General features: G+C 52.0%; 1 protein-coding gene across 2 annotated transcripts in view; it reads right to left on the bottom strand.

Moving 5' to 3' along the window:
* TMEM201 (transmembrane protein 201) overlaps window positions 1-18,683 on the bottom strand; it is a 124,971-nt gene that overhangs the window by 12,591 nt on the left and 93,697 nt on the right. Inside the window, exons 9-11 of one of the 2 annotated variants that reach the window (XM_032962235.2) lie at window positions 14,410-14,481; window positions 12,590-12,979; window positions 3,995-4,135 (exon numbers count right to left, since the gene is read on the bottom strand). In XM_032962235.2, the coding sequence (XP_032818126.2) occupies window positions 3,995-4,135; window positions 12,590-12,979; window positions 14,410-14,481 (603 nt within the window). The remainder of the gene's footprint in view (window positions 1-3,994; window positions 4,136-12,589; window positions 12,980-14,409; window positions 14,482-18,683) is intronic. The other variant, XM_032962236.2, reaches the window with a different exon arrangement.

Genomic DNA, 18,683 nt, shown 5'->3' with positions numbered 1-18,683 from the left:
TTATTATTATTATCAACAACAACATTGTAAAACGACACGCACATCACAGCACGTGATGACAGTTGTGGCCACACGAGCTAAAACAGTTCGGGTTTTCGAAAACGATGAATTACTTCCGACTCGTGGGGATATTTTGAACTCAGACAGCACACGCCATATCTCTCCTACTTCTCGGTGACCTATGTTGTTAGACGACGCTCTGTGAGCACACGACACGTTGCATCGTAACGGGCAAACATAACACGATAGCTTTCGGATCTACAGGGCGTCTCTGTCTGTCTGCGTTGCAGTTGCGCAAATATCCCCATGCTGACAAAAAAATTACCTGTAAAATTACTCAATTGGGATTCAACGCAACGTCGCCCTGTATTTACAAAAAAATACTTGGCGAGAGTCTCCTGAAGAGGAGTATTGAGACTCAGCGAGGCCTTCCTAGTTAAAACAAGCCCCCCATAACGATAATGTATGTATGTTGAACTTCTTTCTCACCGTACGTAGCCAACCGTGCTAATTGGAGGAGCGTTATTGGTCAACCGTGCTAAAACCAAAACTATTCCGGCAAACTGCCCGATGATGCTGGATGTAATTACCAGCGAAACGTCGTACTCAAAAATTGTAAATGTTGTGGATTCACTCTTCAACACACCGGTGGGCTAAAGTGGTGAACTATTTTGTCTTTTGTCAACGTTGACACTTTTTTTTACTGATTGGCCGTTGTCGGGTGGTGGAGGGTTGCGACACATTTATCAATAACGCGATCTAACCCAAAAACCTTTATTATGAATAATATTGGTCGCGAAAGCCTGCGTGTTAAAACCAAAACGTTTACGTTGCTCTCCCAGCATCGCACCTCGCCGAGTTTCGGATTCTCACGAGTGGCACGCGAATGGCGTCCGTCCGCGTCGGGGTGCGATTCCGCAAGCGGCGAAACAGAAAGTGACAACTCGGCACAAAGGCCAACTCGTAATAATAACAATCATAAACCCAAAACAAAAACCAGACCCTGCTATTCACGGCCTGTGCTCCCGGCTGCAAATAATAGATACTAGCTCGCTCGCCCCCTCCCCCTCTCTCGCCCGCCCACCCGCCCGCCCGTTATCGACAAAACAACAAACACAGGACACGGCAGACACCACGTGAGTCTGGGGGTCACCGCCGATCGACTTCCGCCCCTCTCGTCCCTCCGCTGCGGGGTCTCGCCGGCCCAAAGGCGAACGACGACGACACGGGAGGCCCACCGATCTCAGCTCCATCCCCCCACCACCCCAACTCCCGGATTTCAACCCAAGTTCCCCCCACCCCCCCCCACCATTCCCTTCTTCCCCCTCCTCCTCCTCAACACCCCTCCACCACCCTCTCCCTGCTCCCCAAATCTCGTGACACAACAACAACAACAAAAAAGAACAGGCGACCGGATGCGGCCGCTGGGGCAAAATGCGGCTAGATGCGGGGCTTTTTGGGTTTCTTCCTCGCGATTCCATTTGTTCGAACACCGCTGGCCCAGTAAGGTCGCCCTGCTTCCCTGCACGCCCAGCCCCGGTGCCTGTCCCTGACCCGTGAGTGTGTCTCGCGCGTCGCGGCGGCGGCGGCGAACTTTGTTGCGTGCGTGCGCCCGTCTCCCTTTTTGCAGCGCGCTTTGCGACGATGACGGCAGTCCTGTGGTCCGCCGAGAGACCGCGCACGTTCATTCACAAATACCCGCCTGCTCCTTTGTGTGCACGCAGCACGCGCTGTGCGTGTATACGTGGCTATGTGGGGAGCGGTAGTGTGGAGGTTAGCGCGCTGCGCTATGAACCTGGCGACACGGGTTCGATTACCGCTCACGGCCAACACCCAGTGACGATTATCTGAACCGGTCCCGGGTCCTCCCCTAGGTCGACTCAGCCTCAAATGAGTACCTGGTGCGGTGTGTAAACATTGCAACTAGGGAAACAAAGGCGGTCGGGCGTGGTGCTGGCCACCCACCCCCTTGTGTACCGTTCCGGCCTTAATAGGTGCTCGCTAACAGTACTTGCCCCTACAGGCTGTTAAGGCTATATGGGGGATCTTTATTATGCGGGGCATCTGTCTCTTTGTCTCGTACACAAGTGTCGGGAACCAAAGTGTATAACCCTGAAAAGAAGTCGTCTATAAATGTAAATCCCATTTTGCTAGACATACTACATGCCTCTGTGCACCCAAGACGTATAAATGGGTACATGACAACTAGTCCATCGGTACCCCCACCTCTCTCAAGACAATTGGGCCAGTGTGGACGAGTAGGCCATAACATCCTCTAGAAGGCCCTCTCTAAGAGCTTCTTCTGGAAGATGAGGTCAAAACACCGTATACGGGGGTGCTTAAAAACTCCCTCTAGTGGAGGCTCTTCCGCCAGGAGTGGCCGTGCATTGCATTGTGCACGTCGAACAATGAGCTGCTTCGCTCCACAGCGATAGCAAAAGTATGTTGTGGAATTTCGGACCCATTAACGTCACACGGGCGGCGTAGCGGTTAGCGAAACCCCAGCGTCTCGAGTTCAAGTCTTGGCCACGGCTAACATCGGCGATGAGCGATCTGAACCGGTCCCGGGACCCTCTCTCTCGCTTTCACCAACTCGCATTTGACCAGCAGGGTGAAGTACGGTCAGACAACCCCTATGGCCGACACGGTGGGTGTGGAGAGGCCTTCATCAGCAGTTGGTTTCACAAAAAGGGGGCTGTGCGTTTATTATTATTATGACGAAGATCACGTGAACGTTTTAAAATGCCGTAATTTGGGAACGAATACCAGCGGGAAGCCTGAAAATTCCTGCCACCGTATTTACATTTTGCTTGGATGCCAAATCAAAACAAGAAGGAACTAAAATAAAATAAAATACCAAAACTAAAACCCCCACCACTTTGGTGAAGATAATCATTACTATTGTTATTAAATAAACATGAAAATGTTAATGTTTAGAACTGTACATTAATACATAACTTATTAGCATCATAATTTCATACAGGACCTGCATATCCCCTTTATTTCCATATTGCACAAAAATAAAGCTGAGGTTTTTTTTTTCCCGACACCAAATTTAACGACCTATAATATATTTTTGCTGGGTTAGGTCGTGTAATGATCTGGCCTAATTTGTGTCACAAAGACCCTCCGTCACCCGACAAAAATAACCTAATTGGGCAGAGACAGAAGACACATGACCGACCTCACTGAGTGCCCTAAGTGATCACCTCCGGTGAAGCAGGCCCAACCACGGAGGTGTCCCAACCACACACAGAGGACCTGGTGGCCAGGATCAACCAAAGCAGGAAACAGTGTCGGACAAAGACCTACCAGGTGACCCAACAGGAAATCTCAACCGCGGGGAAATGACAATGACCAAATCTCACCTGGTGACCCAGCAGGGAAGCAGCTTTGGTGAGAGCATGTTCAGAGGTGGGGGGAGATGTTATCTCCCTCGACTGGTAATGCAGGTCGTGGGTTCGATCCCGACCCTGATGCCTGTATATTTGGAGTTTGCGTGTCTCTCTTCCCCGCGGTCGCGTGGATTTCACTCCGGGTCCTCCGGTTTTTCCCTCCACATTTAGAATCAACATCACGCGTTTATAGAGTTATTTGGCTGTTATAATTTTCCGCGTGATAAGCCACTTCGTTGAGCTATCATTTGTGGCCAGGTCGCTTCTGAAAAAGACCTATATACAGTAGCTCAGTGGGCCTTAACTGGCAAAATAAAAAAAAACAATATGAGTTGAACTATGGAGAAGAGACAATGACCAAATCTCACCAGGTGACCTAGCAGGCAAGCTTTCGTGAGCAGGCCTAATAAAGGTGAAAACAGTTGCGTGAGCAAAACCCTCCGGGCGTCCCCAACTGGGTACCTCTGATGAGCGGGGCTCAAGCGAGAACACAAGCTTGGAAGGCCACATCTGGCACTGCCGTATCACGCGTGCGGCCTGCCACGGTGGTTGGGGGGCGGGGGGGGGGGCTACGGGGGGGGTGGGGGGGGGCAGGTTACCTCCGTGGGCGCGCGAGGGGCAGGACGCGTCCTCCCTCCGCACCGAGTGCGTCGTGGTGTCGACGGGGCACTGCGAGGAGCCGCTCGAGCTGTCCCGCACGAGACCCGACTTGTCGCTGCTGCCGTAGACGGACTGGCCACCTGCGGCGAGGGACACGCGGCCCATTGGCGTGACGCGCGTTGAAACCGGCGCGGGAACGTTGTGCGGCGTTGGCCGTCGCTTGACGCGTGTTCACGCGACGTGCAAAATTAAAAGACTACCACCGGGCCTTGCGTTACGACCGAACGAAGATTGAATTCACAGAAATGTTTTAACTTCAAGTTCAATTCAAGCATTCAGGAAAAAATAAAGACGAAAGCCAATTTCCACTTTGGCCGTAGTGTTGGGGAGGGGAGACGCTAGAGGGTAAGAATGCAGCAAGGGCATTGGGACGGTTGAGGTGAGATGCAAGGTGCTTTGAGTTGTAGAGACATTTAAGCAAGAACCCTATGCAGGCGGTCTCTGGTTTATGACTATCCACATTTGACGACTTTCATATAATGACCCCGTGCATCGATTTACGACGCAGAAACTTGATTTACGGCGCATCTTCCGACACAACTTCGAACGCATTCGAACAGAGTCAGGTTTCCGACGTGACTTACGAGTGGAGTTTTGTTATTCTGAAGTGTTTTGTTGTTGTTGTTGTGGATCTTTAGCCGCTAAACCCTGTTAAATATGGCTGACGAGGAAAAACACATCGGCAAGTGGTGAGTCTCTCATATTCATACTGCCTACAGGGGAAAAAAAAATACAGGGTACGATTTCTGATGATCAAATTTACGCCGATGGGGTTTCCAAGAAAGCGTTTTAACGTTGCAAAGAGCGGGGACCGCCTGTCCACGCCAAATCCTCGTCTTTATCATCGGCATGATCACCACGCATCATCGTTTTACCATCATCACAGCAATCATCACAGCTACCTGATTTGGTAAAACCATACAGCAACATCGTCCCCCCTTCTTAAAATCTCAATCTATGACTAGAGCGCTTTTGCACTGTAGGAATATGCACGAACATCAAACGTTGCTCAATAATAATTATTTTAATTCATTTACAACTGCCTTCCAGTTGTGTGGTTGTTTGCTTATTCTTCAAGTCATCGGAAGCCGACGGATTTCACCGTCCAAGTGTGCGCAGGTGGGTTGTTTGTATGTATGATTGTATGCATGCGCGTGTATGCATAAGTGTGTATACATCGTACGTCGAAATCGTACAGTGGCTAATGTCAGCGACGCGTGATATCTGAACCAGTCACGGGCCTCCCTTACGTGGTCTCGGCTATAAATCAGTGCCCGGTACCGGCGTGTAAACATCAACAAATACCAAAACGATCTAAACGTCGTCGTTGTTTTGACGGTCCCCGACAGCTTGGGTCGGGGTGTGAACCGGTTGCAGCCGACCGTTGAGGACAGGCGGCTGCGCGGGCGAATTGAAGCAGCGGCGGCCACACACACCCACCCACACACCCACACACCCAACACACACACACCCACACACACACCCACACACACACCCACCCACACACCCACAGCCACGCGCAAAACGATCACGTGAAAGGAACTCGCCGTGGCGTTTTTGCGTAGCTTGCGCCAGCACAGGTGCGTTGTGGGAGGCGAAGCTCTCTGACCTCTCTCTCTGCTGCGCTTTTGTCGAGGTGTCGGCTACGAGGCAACGTTTTGCCGATTTCCACGTCACACGGGGGTGGGGGTGGGGGGAGCGAAACGGACAAAAGGCTCTTTGGAACTGACACCGAAAGCGACGTTGTCACATGCGCGCGGACACGCGGACACACGTACGACGACAAAGGTCCTCCGTGCAGCCTTTTACAGACTGTTGGGAAAGTGCTGTTTGCAAGCGCCTACAATTACATCCCCGGTGCTGTCATTATGCAGGCTGCAATTTGAGGCTGAGCTGACCTAGGGGAGGCCCACGAACGGTTCAGATGTCCTTCGTTAGCCGAGTCTGTGGATGTAACTTAGGTACGCCGGGACAGTAGCGCAGTGCACTAACCACTTTGCACAACCGACAAGACAAAGATCCCCGCGTATAGCCTGCAACAGACTGTTTGGGCAAGTGGTGTTAGTAGCACCAATGAAGGCCGGCACGGCACACGAGGGGGTGGGTGGCCAACACCACGCCCGGTCACCTTTGTCCAGAGATGTTTACACAGCGCACCAGGTACTCGTTTGTGGCCGAGTCGACCTAGGGGAGGCCCAGGACTGGTTCAGATAACCGTCACTGGTGTTGGTGGCCCTGAGCGGGAAGTGAACACAACCCACACGCACTGTGACACTGATATGTGTAGGCTTAAAGTGATTGGGTAAGATAAGTAACAGCACTGTAAGGCTATTCACGCGAGAGTTACAGGGGATATAAAATAGCACAACGCAGCCAGCGAAGGGAATGCTTAGAATGATACTTTTTTGCTCGGGCTAATCCTTACTTAGATTTAGACAGTTTGTACTCTGTCATTCCTTTTGTTAGTAACCTTTAGATACACGAGTAAAAGTAATATATCCCGTGTGTATATATATATTCTTGCACGTAAATTCGACCACAATAGTCACGCAGATAGGTAATCTTTAAGTCAAGATTACGACCACAATGTATACATTTGTTGAATTTAGTTTAAAAAAGGGAATTCCTTCCCAGTAAATATGGGACGTTGGGGCCCAACGTTGCGCTCACGCTGGGCAAACGTTTTCAACCACATGTCAACGTTGGGGCAACGTTGACATCGTCTTTTTCTACTTGTTAGTTCTCACCAGATTTTCACTATTATATTTCATACACGTAAAAAGTTATTTCCTGAAAAAAAACCCCCTAAAAATCCCTGAACGTCCATAAGTATTTTACCTAAGAGATAATTCTGTATGACACGTGAAACACAATATCTATTCTTAACAAGGCTATTTATTTTTGTTCTTGGAGTGGCTGTGTAACGTTACGGCAACACTATAGAACTCGTCGGAATTTTGTTTTTCCGTAAAGTTGATAAACAACCACCGCCAAACGCAGGAGGCAATGGGGGCCTTGGCTTACACAGAGAGAGAGCGAGCGAGAGAGGAAAGAGAGAGAGAGAAAGAAAAAAAATACTTCTTATGTAAATGCTCACATTAACCACAAAGCACCCCTCCCCACCAGTGTGTTGGGAGCCGGGGACACATTTATCAAACTCATCGGCGGGACAGCTGCAGCGACAGCTGTGACGAGGGTGGGCGGCGACGGACGGCGATCGCGGGTAATGACGGTGTAACGCGATGACGGTTGCAATTAATGGGACGTCACGATTGAACGGCGGCACTTTCAGGGTCTCTCGCGCGACAAAGGCTCTCGGAGAGCACTCGGTGATGTTTTTCGGAAAACAATCGCATTACCGGAAATGGATCTATTAATTTGAGGGATTAATTCTAGATTTTGAAGTTTTTGTGACTGCAATGATCCATACTCTTTGGTTTTTTTAGGGTAAAGTCACGTAGGGGAAAAATAATAAAATCACGACGTTTCGGAGGCAACACAAGCGTCCTTCGTCAGGTGTGCCTTTTTTTACACCTGATGAAGGAAGCTTGTGTTGCCTCCGAAACGTCGTGATTTTATTTTATTTATTATTATTTTTTACCTACGTGACTTTACCTAAAAAACCAAAAGAGTAATTTGAGGGGTCTCTTTTTCCTTCTTTCCCCACCCACTTTCTCAGGGCGCGTTCGCAGGTTGGATGCGATGTCACACGAATAAAAGCCAGTGTTTAACACGTAGGCTTTCGTGACCAATATCATCCATAAGAGGTTTTTTTGGGTTAGATCGCGTAAGTATGTTAACGTGTGAAGCTAGTTGTAATTACTGGCGAAACGTCGTACTCAGATTGTAAATGTTGTGGCTTGGCTCTCCAACACACCGGTGTGCTGTACTAGTATACTACACTATACACTACACTACTATACACTACACTATACACTAGTGCTGTACTAGTGACGAATTGGCCACGTTCTGTTTACGTGACAACCCTCACTAGTTGGCTGTGTCGGGTGGTGGCGGGTTTTAACGACACATTTATATATTTACGCGATCTAACACAAAAAAAAACCTCTATTAAAAGCCGATGGGTCGAACCGAAAGCCACGGGGCCAAGCGTGGATTTGAGGAATCTGCAAAAAAAAAAATATTGGCGGGGCTCGTTTCAGTGAATGGGCCACGTTTTTGTTATCGATTTTTTTTTGGTTCACACCACTTGCCTTTCTATTTGGAGTGAAAGACGATCCATCGATTCTTGAACTCATTGACACACGCGTCGAATTACATGCATAAGAATCGACGTCAATCACGGGGTATATGTTGATTGCGTGTCTACTGGGGGGGGGGGTGGGTAGAACAAACAATACGAATTATTTCAGCTCAAAATACCACGCGTGTTGCAACGCATGTATAAGAACCGTTGGTTCTTTGATTCGTGTGCGTTTTAGGTCATGGGCTCAAAACCATTTGCCACAATGTTAAAACAGAATCAACTCTCGAATCGAAAGGCAATCCTGAATCGTGAGGATTCAACCCATGCTTGGCCGTTCTTCCCACGTTGACCTTCGTGCGACTAACCCCTCTCCCTACCTGTCACATGACCAAAGACATTTCACGGTAACGAGATTTAAAGTAATTATCATCCCCTGTTTACATCCCCAAGCTCGTGGTTAAAATTCCACATTAATATGGCGGGGGTGAGTGCATCCATATAGGACAACCGATAGTTGACCGACCCACAAAGCGGTGCTCGTTTTACGCTCCCCAGAGGGATGATGGGCCGAGTCGCGTACGGATGCACCGCAGTTCAGATGCACGCACAGCGCTAATTCGGCGACTGCTCAGGACACGACTCATTTACTCTCTCGCGTGCCCCTCGCAAATGTCGCCTCACTTCGACTTTCACCGTTGAGCCGAGCTCCATCGCTCATCTAAAACGAAACTACAAACTTGTTTTTATTTGACCATATGAGGCCCACCGAGCTGTACAGCTCTTTCATGTTTAAGACGCGACCTGGCCACTAAACAACTGCTCGACCAAGCGGCTTGCCGTCGCGTGGAAATTTATCGCAGCCATTCGAAATGTGGAGGGAAAAACTGGAGGAGCCGGGGAGAAAAATCCACGCGACCGCGAGAGAGAGACACGCAAACTCCAAATGTCCAGCAGGCGTCGGGGTCGGGATCGAACCCACGACCTCCTGCATACCAGGCAAGGTGGTCGACATTTCGCCACCGTGGCGCCCATCTCTACAGAGGCAGCAGCGGGAGGCGTCTTGACCGGCGGTTGTTCAGAATGTGCGATGCTGCCGCTGCTTCTCCTAATGATGATTAATGGTGCGAAAATGCCTACCTCCCCCCCCTCCCTAGCACGTGACAACCCGACGACCTTCCCCCCTCCCCCTTCCTCAGGGGTTTCGTTAATTGCCTGCTCGGTTAATACGCGTACAGCGCCCACTTTAACTCCTTCTGCAATTCCTCCCACGTAATATTATCCCCGTGTTTACAAATACGGCTCTCGTTCAGAGCCATGACTAACCGCAGGCCTTTCCCCGCTTGTAATAACTATAACAGCGCATTAAATGGGGGTGGGGGGGACGTGCGTTGGGGGGGGGGAGACGAGGAGAATCGATCGCTGCCCTTTGCGATGTGACTGCAGACTGCAAAGACGGAGGTGAAAAGCCAGCAGCTCAGCCACACCCGTTAACGATATCACGATTGAGTGAGTCGACAATGCTCTCAGCCCGGTCACCGGTGACTGCACGCGAAGGGAACAACGATCGCATCAACTTTGGTCTCGCAATCCATTGGGCAAAATATTCGCAGGTCTCCGCATTCAATATTTCCAGCCTTGAGCGCCATGCCACGGACGGAAAGTGTTGACTTGGAGGTCGGTCGGTCGCTCGAAGGGGATCTCGGAAGTAGTTTGGCGATGTCCGCTTGCGCGGGCCATTCTCCGGCATGAACGGTGGCAACGGCTCTGAGAGATCCGAACGGGCCGCTTCTTCTCATCACGTGACGCCGATAGCTCAATCGCCACAACATCCAGGACGACTATTAAATAAACACCGGTTAAGCTTAAGATGCTGTTGAATTAAGATGCCGTATCAAATGCGTAATGACAATGCCATCGAATCGTCAAGGAAAGCCTCCCTGAGCTTCGACATTCCTTTAAAAGAGGGTGCTGCGCATGGGTGTTCCGGTTGGCAGGATATGAATGTGACTGCTGAGCGAACATACTTTGCCCCCTCCATAGCACAGCTTTCCTCGCTCTGTGGGGGAGTAGATACGTTCCCAAAAAAAGGGGCACACTAAGCGAAACCGCACGAGGAGACAGCTGCCTGCCGAGTAGCGCACGCAGGACACACACGCAGTACACGCACGCAGTACACGCACGCAGTACACACACACAGTACACACACACAGTACACACACACAGTACACAGTACACACACAGTACACAGAGTACACACACACAGTACACGCACGCAGTACACGCACGCAGAACACGCACACAGTACACACACAGTACGCACACAGTACACGCACGCAGTACACGCACGCAGAACACGCACACATTACTCACACAGTACACACAGTACACACACACAGTACACACACACAGTACACGCACACAGTACACACACGCAGTACACACACACAGTACACGCACGCAGTACACGCACGCAGTACACACACATAGTACACGCACGCAGTACACGCACGCAGTACACGCACGCAGTACACGCACGCAGTACACACACAGTACGCACACAGTACACACACACAGTACTCACACAGTACTCACACAGTACACACAGTACACACACACAGTACACACACACAGTACACACACACACAGTACACGCACACAGTACACGCACACAGTACACGCACGGTACACACACAATACACACCACCACGCAATAATGTTGTCCCACGTCCGACTGCAAATCCGTATCCGAGTGATTTCAAGCCGCATGAAATAGCGAATTTTGGGCACAAATAGTTTCGCCACATTCAAAGCGCAAAATCGCACAAACCGAAGCTGCGTATAGCGAGGGGAACCTGTATATTGTCCCTTACTTGAATTGTTAAATTAACACGATAAACCTGTACTCTAACTTCCAATCAATGTGTCCTTTTTAATTTAAGATATCTATAATTCTTTGGGTCTTTCGATAATTTTTTAAAATAATTGTATTTTATAATTGTATTTATTTATTTAAAAAATTATTTTATATCTACGTGGCTTTACCCAAAGACCCAAAGAATATGAATTCCTGCAGTCAGGAAAGCTTTAAGTGAAGATATCTAGTTGCTGCTTCTCAAACTCAAACATAAAATCACAATTTCTGTTTTTACTGCCACGAAGTGGAGAGGGATATTTTGACGTTTCGGCCAAGTAGCCTTCTTCAGGCAATAGTAAAGCTTAGAGAGACACACACAAACACGTAGAGGGAGAGAGAGAGACAGAGAGGGAGTCTAAAACAGTGCTGGGGAGTGATGCTGGCGAGTGTGTGATGTCAGATAACTCACGAGGGGGTGTAATGAGTCATGAGCGTTTGAAATTTCTTCGACCGCATTCCATGCGTTAACCGCGTCGACTGTCTGACCACACGTTCAACGTGCGCTGTGCTATCACTTTTTATGACCGAGGCCTTTCGTGAAGAGGAGTCTTTTTCGCATCAACGAACTCACACCACCATCATCATCACCAGCAGATGAATCGCGTAGGTGACCAGTGTTGTCCATGTTCCAGCTCACACCTGGTTTTAAATAACGAACTTCTTACGCCGTGTTTCGGCTATGGCCAAAGTCAGACGGCATGCACCACATCTCGTCAGATCTCTCGGAAGCTTCGCACATTTTGACCCTGGATAGGTGTTTGGCCCGGCGACCACCATGCACAAACAGCGGAGGGAAGTGCAGCAAATATCCGTTATTTCACTGTACTACGCTCCTTGCCTTCACCAGCCTGCACTGACCAGCATTGTGAAGTGTGGTCACCCCCCCTCCCCCCATACACACCACCACAACAACTCTTTCAATACATCTGGTCAGCGTGGAAGAATAGGCCAAATGTCCATTTAGAAGGGAGCTCTCTTAATTCCCTTTAAAACCAAAACACAGAGCATGCTTGCACCTGTATTTGACTGCTATAACATTTCCACGTGATGATAAGCCGCCCCCGTTGCGCGATCATTTGTGGCCAGGTCGCTTCTGAAAAAGAGCTCTATAGCTCCGTGGGCCTTACCTGGTAAAATAAAAATAGTTTTATAAGTTTAGATGAGCGATGGAGCCCGGCTCAACGATGAGAGTTGATGATGAGAGAAAGTTTAGTTTCGTGCGTAACTAACTTTTATCTGGCGCCTCTCGCTCCCAGAATACTCGCACTGCGTCTTTCGATGTGCGTGTGTTTACGTCACTGTTAAGACTCAAATGTGCAGCTTACTCGCGCCTCCGCCTAGCTCTTTCTGCCACCTCCCGCGCTCTCACATTTCAAGCGCACCGCATTCGTTTATTTCTTTGCATCTGCGTACCGCACGGCACGGAGGCGAGGCTCCGCGGCTCCGTCCTCCCGCCGGCGACGCTGCGGGGGGCGGAGGCCGCGTCCTGGCAACAGTCGCCGGGGGCGACCACGGAACCGGGCGGCGTCGGCGGCGACGACGTCGACGACGACGAGGCGGTGGAGGCGCCGGCGGCGGCGCCGGCGGCGGCGCCGGCGGAGGAGGAGGAGCCCAGGACGAGGCGAGCGGGGCTGATGAGCGGGCGCCGCGGGCGGAGCGGGGACGGCGAGAGGGGGCGGCACGGCGTGTACGGTGGCGGCGGGGGGGTCCGCGGCGCCGTCAAGAAGTCGGAGAAGAGCGAGCCGGACGTGGACAAGCACGACGGGGACACGGGGCGGCTCCAGGAGGCCACCGAGAGCGTGTCTGTGCGGCGCAGGCGGACACACACAAAGACAAAGGTCCCCCCCGTATGGCCTTAGCAGGCTGTTGGGGCAAGCGCTGTTAGCGAGCACCTGATGAAGGCCGGCACGGCACGCCAGGGGGCGGGTGGCGAATACCACACCCGACCAACTTTGTCTCCCTCGTGGCGATCTTTTACACACCGCACCAGGTGCTCATTTGTGGCCGAGTCGGGGAGGCCCAGGACCGGCTCAGGGGAGGCCCAGGACCGGTTTGGATAATCGTCACTGGTGTCGACCGTGAGCGGGGATGGAACCCGGGTTGCCGGGTTCATCGCGCTAACTGCTACTCCCACCGCTCCCCACACACACACACACGTGCTCACACACACAAAAGTGCTCACACAAACACACACACACACGCATGCCCACAAAGAGTTATTCTCTATGGGACCCTTTTTTCCCAGTATCAAGACGATGAAAAAGGAAGGGGCTTTACCGTTTCTGGCAAGAATACAGGAGGCGTTAAGATTTTAAAACACCAAATGCACACCCATCACAAGGGACTAAGTCTGCACTAACCACACACGCTTGTGGTAAAACACTCGTATACTATTTGGTTCGTTCGGTAAAGTCACGTAGGTAGAAAAATAAATAAGATAAAAAATAACATAACACGACTTTTCGATCGCATCACAAGCGGTCGTCCTCGGGCGGAAAAAATAATCCAGCAGTGGAACTGCTGAGCCAGCGAGCACGGCACGCGAGGTGGCGGGTGGCGAATACTGGTTCAGCAGTTCCACTACTGGATTATTGATTCCGCCTGAGGATGACTGCTTGTGTTGCGATCGAAACGTCGTGATATGTAATTTCGTGTTTTTATTTATTATTTATTTTTCTACCTAGGTGACTTTACCGAAAGAATCAAAGAGTATGGATTCCTGCAGTCACGAAGGCTTCAAATCAAGGGTAAAACATTTTGTTAATTGCTTTATCGTTGGTTCATTGATTTAGTAGGTCAAGGAATTAGTCAATTATTGTGTCTTTCATTCAGTTAGTCATTTGATCAGTTGGCCGATAAGTCATTCAGTCAATCAGCTGACGGGTCAGTCAGTCATAGTCAACATTTACGAAAGTACAAATGCTTCAACTCGTACGCGCGCGATCTACCGCACATATCGCGCCCTTGGAGAATCGCCATTAATCCATGAACCGTTCCTCTCCAGGTGCACGTGCGGGAGCGGAATTAGCGATCGCCGCGACAAGACGCGGTTGATCGACGCGCCGAGCGACCCTCCCCTCTCGACCGTAGCGTCCTCGCCTTGCGGGCTTCGATTCCCGCGGAGAGACCCGCGCGGGGGCAATGCCGTTCCACGGGGAAAGTCCGGCCAGCGGGTTTAACAATTATAATGCTCGCAGCGGTGCACCGTCCCCTGCATCGCAGCACGTGGATACCTGAGAACGGGTTGGCCTTGTACAAGGGCGGAGAGGCGACGGGACGAGCGCTCTCCAGCAGGTAGCACGGCTCTGCACAAACACAAAGACCACCCCCCCCGCCCCGCCCCGCGTAGGCTTTAGCAGGTTGCGGTGGCGAGTGCTGTTAGCGAGCACCCATTAAGGCCAGCACGGCGCACGAGGAGCTGGTGTGGAGATGCATCGTAGCATATTTAAATTTTCCAATGTTTGCTTTTGGGTGGAATAGGCAGCATGCAGTGTCTCCTGATGGTAAAATATCGTCCGCGCAGCAATCAGAAATAATCTTTGCGAATATCCAATTGCCTTTTGTGCGTGTGTGTGTGTCCGTGCCCGTGTGAATGAGACTGCATGTTGGTACGCGCGTGCGTGGGCGTGAACGCGCGCACGCACATATCAGGGAAACCACACGCCCTGCGAAGCCCATTACGCCCATCAAGTTTGGCAGTGCCTCGATCGCGTTGACAGCATGATGCGTAGGGTCACGCGCAACTGGGGCTACTCTGGCGATATCGACACGCGCGTGAGACTGTGCCGAGACTGTGCCGAGACCGCGGAGCGTCTATCCGTCTCTCTCAAGAGACAGGAGGGGCCGGCTACTAACCAGCAAGGCATCATCAACATCGTCGTTTGCCATGGTGTATCCGCCGCTGGCCACATCATCATCAACATCACATGCCCAATGCTGGATAAACCCACAATTGTGTTGGCAGCACACGAGAAGATCTCGCATCATCAGATACACACCCAAAGGCAAAAATCCCCAGTATAGCCTTGAGCAAGCCGTTGGGGCAAGTGGTGTTAGCGAGCAACAGTACCTATGAAGGTCGGCACGGCGCACAAGGGGGTGGGGTCAACACCACGTCTGTCCCGGCCGCCTTTGTCACCCCAGTCACGAGGTCTACTACACACAGCGCTAGGCACTCATTTGAGGCAGTGTTGACCTAATAGAGGCCCAGGACTGGTTCAGATAACTGCCACTGTTATTGTTCGAGAGCGGGAATCGAACTCGGGTCGCCGGGTTTGTAGCACGGCGTGCTAACAACTGCACCACTGCCCTACCCCAACATGCACACACAGGTGTACACTGCACATCGCATTGTGCGTGTGCGAGTACGCAAGTGAGTGAGTGTGTGTGTGTGCACGGGTTCGTGTAGGGCAGTTGTGGAGAGAGTGGAGAGTTCCCCAAACGTCGGCAGTCTGCTCATGACCGGCTCCGGTTTGACAGCAAAGGTCTCACTCCGAATCAGTCGAGCGGCATTATCTTTTTATTGGTTGCGTAACGCTGTGTGGAAGCTACCCGGTCTGTCGCTCCGCAACGAAGCTTCAGGTCTTCTCGGCCACGGTCATTCCCTCCCTTCTCTACGCTTGCGAAACGTGGACCCCCCTAATGGAACATCTTCGCCGGTTAGAAACATTTAGGTTGGCTGCCTATGATCAATCCTGGGTTTAACCAGGCTGGCTTGTGTGAGGAGCTCACAAATCCTTGAAAGATCTGGACAAAGTCCCATCGGTGAGCTCCTCCGGCAGGCAAGGCTGCGTTGGCTGGGTCATGTAGCCCGCATGCCCAGCCACCGCATGCCTAAACAGCTTTTGTTCGGCCGGATCGAGGGGGCTAAACGGGCGCGGCACGGGCTAGAGAAGAGATGGAGTGATGTGGTACAGGAGGACGTGGAGCTGAGTGGACTTGCCGATGACCGGTACCAGCGGTGTCAAAATCGACCTCTGTGGAGGAGGCTCGTGAAGGACGCTACTGGGCAGTTGGGAGGTAGTCGCCCTCCAACAACAACGGAGGGCGGAAGAGCGATGCTCACAACAACGAGCGGAGTGCCGGTGGGATAAAACACAGCAAGTTGGCAGAGTAGGGGGCACAGGTGGTGCATCAGCCAGTCGTCTCAGTCAGTCGACCGACCTCCTGCCAGCGGGCGTTCGACACTTCACGTGGCCTCACGCGTCGTGGTGACGTCACCGCGAATGGCGGTTGTTGTTGCTGTTGCACGGGTTCATGTATGCACGCCTACGTGCGCGCATGTGTCCGGGTAGATGTATGCATTTTTTGCGTATATACGTGTGTGGCCACACGTGTGCGTACATATGTGTGTGCATGCGTGTGCATGTGTGATCCCACACACGAGTGAGTGCGTGCTTGCCCACACGTGTGTTTGTGCATGCGTGCCCGCATGTGTGTGTCTGCGTGTGCGCGTGCGTGCGCGCCGCGTGGCGCACGTGTATGGGGCATTTGTGTGTCATCGGCCGTGAGACTCCAGGCATTCGCTTCCCTTAGCCGACACCTGGGCCTGACATACCTGTGCACGTTAACAAAGGCAGCGAGGATGAGCGGGGAGGAGAGATGAGGGGGTGGGGCTGGGAGCACGGTGGTGCGGTGGTGCGGTGGCGGGGGGAGTCGAGAACAGAGGGAAAAAAAGGAAACACAAATGCACGTGCAAGGCCCTCGGCCCGCCGGTGTCAAGACAAAAAAATGTTGCAAACGCAAAGCCGAGCTGTCCCCCCCCCCCCCCCCACCTGCCAAAAGCCCCCCCCCCCCCACCCCTAGCCTCTCTCCATCTCATGATGGCGAAGCGCCGAGCTGGCACCATTCAGGGCCTGGGTTTGAATTCCACGTTGCCGCCGCCCGTCGTTAAACCGGCTTACGCAAAGTGAAGCGTCGAGCTGCTGCTGATATCTCGACCCCCCCCCCCCCCCCCACCCGATGCTGGACCCCTTCGTCAGAAGAAAATGACACCAAAGTTAAATAACGCGCACGCACAGAACGTGGCAATGTTGTGCAACGCGCCGTTCTCCTCGGGAGTATTCCATCAAGAGTTCGGGAGCCGATGGGTGGCTGTCACGGGAACATCCCGGACATCCGTGAAAAAAAACAGATGTATCGCTCATTGGATTCCTTCAGTATAAATACATATTCTGATTCTGATACGTTTGCACACGAGCACAGAGGAGTCACTTTGGCCCTGGTTTGTCTACAAGTTTTGAGCAAGAGCTTCCACCAATTTGGCCGGTTTTCAAGAGAGCGAGTTTTGCATATCAACTTTACACTGCAGGTTCGTCCATCCTGCATTGCATCGTCTGCACAAGATGTATTGTGCCCCTCCGTTACAGGCAGACAGAGCAAATGTATAAACTCTTTCAACTTCAGTTGGAAACCGTTTAGAAGCAACGATATGCCGCACATAAACAATTTTTATTTTACCAGGTGAGGGCCCACTGAGCCATTTAGCTCTTTCTCAGAAGCGACCTGGCCACAAATGATAGCTCAACGAAGTGGCTTATCGTGTGGACATTAACAGCAGCCAAGTACTCTAACCGTGTGTGGAGGTAAAAAAAAAATCGGAGGGCCCGAAGAAAAATCCACGCGACCAAGGGGAGAACACGCAAACTCCAAATATACAACAGGCGTCAGAGTTGGCAACGAACCCACGACCTCCTGCATACCAAGCGAGGTAGTTAACATCTCGCCACCTCGCCCCACCGTCCCCCCCAACCCCCGCCCCCCCGCCGCCTACTCCATGCCAGGGCTCTTCGGTGTCATCACGTCGCACTATGCAATGTCGAGCCGCCCTTCACTTCCTGCACACCTGCATGTCTAGAGGCCACAAAGCGGTGCTGGGGAAGGGGGCCGTGGAGGCGGGCGGGCGGGGGGGGGTGTGGATGTGGGCAAGGTCAATCCCCACACCACACCTAGCGTGGCCTTTCCCCAGCCGCTCACACCTGGGCCCAGCTGGAGAAACACGGCACCTCCACAGCGGAGCGAATCCGCCGGACTACGCGGAGGGGGGGCCGGGAGGGGTGGGGTGAGGGGCGTAAAGAGACGGCGTCGATTCGTGGGGCTACGGCGATGACGAGGATTGTTCCCCGGCTTCGTGATCACAATCGGAAAATGTATTTATGCCGGAGGAATCCGATGAGCTACAAAGCTCTTTCCTCTCCGCAGATGTCCAGTCGTGGGGGCATGGGGTCAGAACGTCACGACGACGACAAACAATACGAAACACGATACGCGCGGTCGGGGCAGCCGCCGCCGCCGCCGCGGTCAAGCCGCATTGCGATTTGTAGCTGCCGTAAGTAATCGGTTACAGCCGCGAAACTCCCTCCCAGCCACAGGAGGCAGTCCACCTTCGCCGAGGCATGAAATGTTTTTTTTTTATAAATAGAACCGACCGTCGAATTGGTGAATCGCGAGAAGTCACCGGACCGGAGGAAGGGGGCGAGGACCGAATCGTGGATATTAACAAAAAATA

This window comes from Petromyzon marinus, chromosome 28 (genome assembly GCF_048934315.1).
Source record: "Petromyzon marinus isolate PM22_M1 ecotype Great Lakes invasive population chromosome 28, UKy_Petmar_22M1.pri1.0, whole genome shotgun sequence".
NCBI lineage: Eukaryota > Metazoa > Chordata > Hyperoartia > Petromyzontiformes > Petromyzontidae > Petromyzon > Petromyzon marinus.
The sequence above is the reverse complement of the archived record's forward strand: the minus strand, read 5'-3'. Positions and strand labels throughout refer to the sequence as shown.